Source organism: Epinephelus moara, chromosome 1 (genome assembly GCF_006386435.1).
Source record: "Epinephelus moara isolate mb chromosome 1, YSFRI_EMoa_1.0, whole genome shotgun sequence".
In the NCBI taxonomy this organism is placed as follows: domain Eukaryota; kingdom Metazoa; phylum Chordata; class Actinopteri; order Perciformes; family Serranidae; genus Epinephelus; species Epinephelus moara.
This window is the reverse complement of record NC_065506.1, coordinates 47,082,169-47,089,500: the sequence shown is the minus strand read 5'-3', so window position 1 is coordinate 47,089,500 and position 7,332 is coordinate 47,082,169. Positions and strand designations below refer to the sequence as shown.

The window sequence follows — 7,332 nt, the reverse complement described above, 5'->3', positions numbered from 1 at the left end:
GGTCGTTGGATATTCATGGGCGGGGATTTATGCTAATTGCTGATTACCGGGAGCGCGCTGTCACTTTACGATGGATTGGCATTCATGACCATACACACGTGTTTACGATCAAATCTGAATTTCCCGCGGCGTTCCTGAATCCGGAGTAGGTTTTTAGTAGAGTAGGCTTTTATGTGCAAATCTACACACAGATTTACTCTTTTTTCATGAATGAGACCCACTGACATTAGTGACGAATACATTATGTAAGGCAGCTTTCTGTTTGAGCCAGTAAGAGGCGATGTTGCGTCTGTTTCACAACAAATGCAGCAGTTGACACAGTTTGTTCCTGGCAGGACACCGTAGCTTTGAGATTTGCTCTGTTTAGGATGCCAAGTTTATTTTCTCTTGCCCAGCAAGGTGAGCGTTGTAACGGCGTCCTGCATTATATCACAATATCAGCGCTAAAACCACACATCCTGTTAATTTGTTCATTGTGTGTTCATCAATTTATTAACACATCAGGCGACAGTACGCCACGAGGTTTGACTTTAAATTAAATGTGTTTTTTTTGTACTGTTGGACGATGTTATTGAGGTGAGGTTATGAGTGTGGCTAGCCTGCTGTAAACGAGAAGACAACTGATACTGTGTAAACTGGGCAAGATGGAGCACTAGCTTTTCTGTTAACCGTTAACTGTTAATTTATTCCTCTCAGAGTCATATTTCACTTAACTTCACAGTCATGTTTATCTTCATTTGATGGGTTAGGGTTAGGGTTAGGGGGTTACCCCGCAAGGTTGACAATTTGTTGAAGAGCAGCAACAGATGTTACTGACTGTTACTGTGAATTAAAACGCAGTCACTAGCCCCTTTTACACTGCCAGATTTTCGGCGAATGTTGGGCCGTTTTGCCGGCAAGCTGTGAGCGTTTAGACACACAGAGCCGGATCGGCAAGTTGATCCGAGGTGCCCAATTTTCTGCCTCGTAGGGTAGACATATTGGCGGAACCTTTTTGGTTTAAACATACCGAGGTGGCCTTCTGCCACGGGAGGGGCTGTTGAAGACTTGTGGGAGGAGCTGTTGATGACGCCACACGTGCGAGCCACTGGCGGTGGATAAACAGGAAACAGCTGATAGCAGGAATTAGCGAGCAGCTAGTAGCAAGAGGGAAACACAAACCTGACAGACACTGTAAAGATGAGCAACTGGGGAGACAAGGAATTGCGCGCCCTCCTTGTCCTCGCAAACGAAGAGGCCATTAACCGTCAGATGACGGGGACGGTGAAGAACGGGCCGACTTACGAGAGAATCGCCGAAGGACTGACCAGCCGCGGCTTCCCTCCCACGTCACTGTTTACGTCACACGCTGAGCTACATGTTTTGTTACTTGCTCACGCCCCCCATTGCCCCGAAAAAGGCGCATTCTGTATAAACAAAAGTAGGTAGGCGGTATTTTGTCGCACTCCCCGATTTTGTTTTTATACTGCCAATGCTGAAAAAAGACTGATTGGGCTTTCCTGCAAATTTGCACAACTCCTATATAAAAAGGCCCAAGGTCTCAACCACAATCCTGAATCCTGCGTCTGGTGCCTCCTTCACTCCACATGACAATTCACCACAACTACAAAGACAAAAATCGCTACGCAGAGTCCAGGGGAGGTGCTGAAGCAGTCTAGCGCTGGGCGTGCAGAGGCAGCAGGTTACACATACAAATAGTGTAAATGACATGGCTGTAATTACTTCCTGTAATATGCTGCCGGGCAGTGTTGGGCAGTGGCGTCACTACAAGTAGCAATGTTACTAACTCTACATTTCTCATTAGCTTTTCAGTAGCAAAGCTGATTAACTGACAGAGTAGCGCGTTAGCATCTACAAAAGTTACAGCTCTTTTTCTGAGGAGTAGCTCTGAAGTGCAGCGGACTGTTCATCTGCAGAGGTCTGGATCACAGTAAGGATAATAAAACTGAGGATAAGTCATGTGACGAGGAACGCTTTCCTGTATGACATCACATACTAATCCTGCAGTTTAATCTGCTTGCTGCTTCAGTATTGGCTTTTCTTGGCAAGACCCGCCTTACTCTGACCCTTGGATACACTTCTTGACGCATCTCTCACGTGTCTCGTCCACAGAGTGTATATATTTAGGGGATCTGCAGTGGACACCAGAGAAACAGACACAACGAGGGCCGAGAGACGGCGAGAGACAGAGGACAATATGAAGAAGGAGGAGAGCAGACAGAGACATAGTGATGTCACGTGTTATCTGCAGGACATGTTCATGTTCTAATGTCCCCATAAAGACATGTTTTCATTTATTTTTATAGTTTATATTACTGTCTTTTGTTTATTATGAATTTATTGACTAAAAAAATATATTTTGTAATTCTGTTTTTGAGTTAGTGACAGAGCCAGAGAGTCAACTGAAAGAGGCAGAGACAGAGAATTGCATTAAGGAGGAAGAGGAGAGAGGAAGACAGAGAGAGGGCAATAGGCCGACTGATGATGTCATGTCATTGGAGGACATGTTCAAAGAGGAATGTCACAGCCATGGCCGTGTCACTAGTTTCCCAGTGTTTTCCCTTGTCCTCTGTTTCCCCCTCTGTCTGTCTCTCTGTGTGTCCGTGCTGTGGGCGTGGCCACTCCCTCACTCTCCTCAGTTCCTGATTACATCTTCGGCTCGTCTTCAGCTCACCTGCTCCCTGCTGCTGTTGAATTTTGAATTCAACTTAGACTTTTGCTCATGTATTTTTCGTGAATACTTGCTATGTTTTCGTCTGTCATAGGGTCACCACCTACCTACCTGCCGAACATTATCAGGCAACAAAACCCCATCTTTTACCAATCTTTTTGTTTAGCGTTTGGGTTCACCTTGTTGACTGCAACAAAGAAAATTTAATTTAAGTCTGTTGTTTTACAATAAACAGTTAAACTGAACTTCCCTTGCCTCTTTGTTTGGCTGAGAGTTTTTCTTATCAAAAAAAAAAATTAGAAAAATAAATAAAAGTAGCTTTGCAAGTAGCAGCTACTTTATTTTGAAAGAGACTGTATGTAAACTGTACATTTCCTGTAAAATCTGAAGTGTATTTTAAAAACAGACATTTCATAATAACAGCCTTGTGCCAGAAATTCACTGTACTTAAAAAAATAAAGTGTATTTTTTACAAACTTGACACGTTTGCGAGTCACTTGCGGTCCATTCAGGGTGGACTCACGACCCACTTGTGGACCACAACCCTTCCGTTGGGATTCACTGGTGTGAGAGATACTGTTTTTTTTGTTTGTTTGTTTTTTTTGTTTTGTTTTTTAAACTGCTTTACAGAGGCAGAGTACATACAGTGTATTTATTTCATTTTATTTTATTTTATTTCATTTTTTCATTGTTTTATTTTTATTTTTTTGTTTTATTTTATTTCATTTTATTTTATTTTATTTTATTTGGGGGTTGTGCTTTGTGTGTGAATTTGTAATTTTATTTTTAAAGGTGGTGTATGAATAAATTGATTATAATGATTATTATTAATTATCATTATTATTATTATTATTATTATGATCATTATTTGATAATAATATCATTGTAACAACAATAACACAAGAGACTAATGTCATTGTAATTCACTTGTGATTTTTGTTTAATTTGTATTTGTATTCATTTATTTATTTATTTTGCTATGCAACACTGACTTGGATATTTTTCACTTTCATTTATTTGTTTCTTTGTTTCTTCCTCTGTGTGGTGATGCAAGGCCCCCTGGTGGCCACGGATAAAGACCTCTAGTTATGAAGTGAATGAATGAATGACAGCAGAGTGGATGGAAGTGGCAGGTGTGCAGTAGAGTCATTAACCCCTGCACTATCAGACAACGGCACATTTTAGAAGACGAATACAGTGATTGTGACGACATTGTGTCGACACTACAGGGGCACGAGACCTTAAAGTTACCTTTGGGCTCTGGGCAGTAGCGGAAAGGACGGATAAATATTTGACTGCAGCAGTTTCACAGTGGAAAAGGACTCAGTTACAAGTGAGAGTTCTGCACTCAACTTTTCAATAAGTGCTGAAATAGTGGCGCGCTCACAATGTGACCCAGGGGAACCACCTATTGTTCCAGTTCCTGCTGCTCAAGGGTAAATCTTCAGCTGTTCCACAACTGTCAGCCACAAACAAAGAGCAGTATGTATCATCCACACATTCACGGCCACCCAGCCATTATCCGGCTCCTCTTTCTCTTCTGGCTGCAGGTCATCATAATGTACTTGAACTGTGTCACACGTCTGTCTGCTATGTATAGAGTCTGTTCTCAGAGCTGTGAAAAAACTCTGTCTGTCAGCATCTGCCCTGGATGGGACGTCTCACTGGCAGTGTGTGGTTAAACAGCCATGTGCAGTGTTGTGATCAGGCTTTCTTGTTGTGAGTGTGCAGTTCATTTGGGATGTAATGAAGATCCACAGCGGGGAAGTGATGGAGTCCAGCAGCTGTCCACGCTTCAGCCAGCAGCCGGGACACTGTGAGCCAGCGGACAGCCTGAGGGTCAACATTGACGGCAGCTCTTTCATTGTAGATAAAAGCGTTCTGGCTGAGAACTGTGAGTACTTCAGAGCATTGTTCCAGTCAGGAATGAGAGAGTGCCAACAAGAAGACATCCACCTGCAGTGTGTGGGCATTCTGGGGTTTCTGGTCATGCTGCGGGTCCTTGGCGGGGAGCGACCCGTGCTGAGCAGCGACCAGATCGTGGAAGCCATCCAATGTGCAGCTTTTCTGCAGGTGCCGGCCCTCACCAAGCACCTTATCCATATCATCAACTCTGAAAACTGCCTGCTCATGTACCACACAGCTGCCACCTACGGAGTGTGGGAGCTCTCCCACAGTTCAGCCTTATTCATCAGAGACATGTACGCTGACCTGAAGGACGATGTTCACGCCCTACCCATCAAGCTGGTAGAGTACATAGAGTCTCTTCTCCCGAGTAGCTACATGGCGGTGTGCAGCCACTCGCCGTCCACTGAGCTGCTGCAGGACCTCCAGAGGACTGTCTGCTACCTGGACGAAGACAGCAGAGAGTGGAAGGTCCTGACACATCTACCTGTGAGCGCCAGCACCACGATGGCAGGCGTGGCCATCCTGGAGAACAATCTTTACATCATCGGAGGAGTGCATGATGTTAGCAAGAAGGTAGCGGAGACTGGTTTCTGTTACAACCCTGCAGCCAACACATGGTCCACCATCTGTGGCTCCCAGCAGCCACGCTACAACTTCACTCTGATAGGTCATGAGGGCTGCCTCTACGCCCTGGGAGGTGAGTACAGCATGAAGGCGCTGTCGTCTGTGGAGAGATACAAGGTGTCGAGTGGAAGCTGGGGGTTTGTCTCCCCCCTCCCTTGCCCTGCAGCCTCGGTGGTGTCCGCTGTAGCCATGAACAGGATCTTTATCTGTCTCTGGAAAGGTAAAGGAGCCACGGATATACACGAGTACGTGCCTCAACGGGACCAATGGCTTCTGGTCACCACGCTCATCCGTGAGCACAGTTATGGTCTCTACATGGTGGCCCATAAGGATAACCTGTATGTGATGCGCAATGGACCCTGTAACGACTTCTTACTGTGTGTGATGGACTGCTACAATCTGAGCTCAGGCCAGTGGACGGCCATGTCCGGTCAGTACGGGAACAGTAAAGGCTCTCTGTTCACTGCCGTGGTCAGAGGAGACTCTGTGTTCACACTGAGCCGGCATGTGACCACAGAGTACACTGTAGAGGATTATAAATGGAGAGTGAAGCGTGAGATGAAAGGTTTCGGCAGGATTGGGTCTATATATACATTTCTGATGAGGCTGCCTAAAGACACTGTCTCCCTCATGGGAAACTCTCAGGATCTAACACGGGACCAAAACCTCAGAGACTGTCCCAGATTCTCCCCACAGTGCTCTGATAACCTGTGAGAGCTGCTGACAAATCACCAGATGGGCTGCTGAGAGAGCTCGTCCTGGTTTGTAACTACACATACCTTATTTTCATGATGCTGGATCAGGATCAAAGGTGAAGAATAAAATGATTGCCTGAACTGATGTCAGTTTCGGTTGATTTTGCTCAGTAAGTAATCGGTTCATTTTTTTAGAAAAGAAAAAAACACAAAATGACATGAAATACAAGAGGCTTCTTTTTAAAGTGCAGTGCTCCACTGACTCCTTGAGCTTTAGCATTTCAAAGTGCTGTTCATTTAGAGGTGGTAAAATTTTAATCACTTCTGATGTAAATGCTTTGCCTTTTATTTTATTCTCTCTTGGCTTTACTTACAGCTGGCTAGCCATGTTAACATGCAGAAACACAGTGCCTACCGCCCACCCTCTGGTCTCCACTGGTTAATGAACGTTAGCCATGGCCACTCTGCACTGTGCACCACCATAGATTCTATATAAAGATGGAGGACACGCCTCCATTTTATGCAACAGTACAAAAATGAAGGCAAAATATCCCAGATACAGACACTGTCATCTTGGGCCCCAGTCACACAGAAAGCATTTCTTTTTTCTTTTTATTGAATGCCACTAGTAAAAAAACACTTGCTGCGCCTTTTTATTGTTGCCAGGCAACCACCCAATCACCTCCTCACCCTAACCTTTCTGTTTAATCAATCTACCGTTCATTTATTTCACATTAATCAGTATCTAGTTCCTAAAATGTGGGGTACTGTCTGTAGAGGCTGTCAGCAGATAAACAGAGAACTGTTTGGGTACATGAGACCCTAAAGATCGTGGGTCATGGGGAGTACCACCAGTTGGTCGAGGAGATTCGCCTCCATGATGGTCGTTTCAAGTCCCGCACTTATCTGCTTCCACGCCTGCTGTTTTCTATTGAGATCGTGGCAACTGCGGTTTGTAAAGTCGTATAGCTCCAGAAAGCGCTACCACCAGTTTCTCCTCCATTGTTCACCAACTGTAAACTTGTTGTCGTGACCACCATGACACCATCTTTGCAGCAGTAATTTGGTAACTGACAGAAACAACACACAAAACTACAAAAATAATGGAATCATGCTTCAATGACCAGCGGGGTCGTTTGGAGAAGTTAAAGTGAATAAATGAGAATACGTTGTGCTGCTGTTTATCAAAGCTCTCTGTTTGTGGGAACAAGTCCCTGACGGACCCCACTCCTGTTTTCAGAGAAAACAAGTCTTGCATGAGGAGAGTTTGTTTCCCAGATGGCTTCATCGGAGGAAATGAGGTTAAATAAGGCCAGAACACAGAGGGAAAAAAGAGTAGAGTAAAAATAGAAACCTGCAGTTAGCGATCATGCTGACACATGAAAGTTAAAGAAAAAAACCTGCCTCTGTGGAAGTTCATGATACTTCTTTAAT

The 7,332-nt window shown here is 44.5% G+C and overlaps 1 protein-coding gene across 1 annotated transcript; it reads left to right on the top strand.

Moving 5' to 3' along the window:
* Positions 1-3,974: 3,974 nt before the first annotated feature.
* kbtbd13a (kelch repeat and BTB domain containing 13a) lies at positions 3,975-5,987 on the top strand. The gene has a single exon (XM_050052786.1). The coding sequence runs from the start codon at positions 4,418-4,420 to the stop codon at positions 5,915-5,917; it is 1,500 nt and encodes a 499-aa protein (XP_049908743.1). The 5' UTR covers positions 3,975-4,417; the 3' UTR covers positions 5,918-5,987.
* The last annotated feature ends 1,345 nt before the right edge of the window (positions 5,988-7,332 follow it).

What these genes read in the sequence shown, in the direction of transcription:
- kbtbd13a (XM_050052786.1), top strand. Translation starts at nt 4,418, where the DNA reads ATGAAGATCCACAGCGGGGAAGTGATGGAGTCCAGCAGCTGTCCACGC.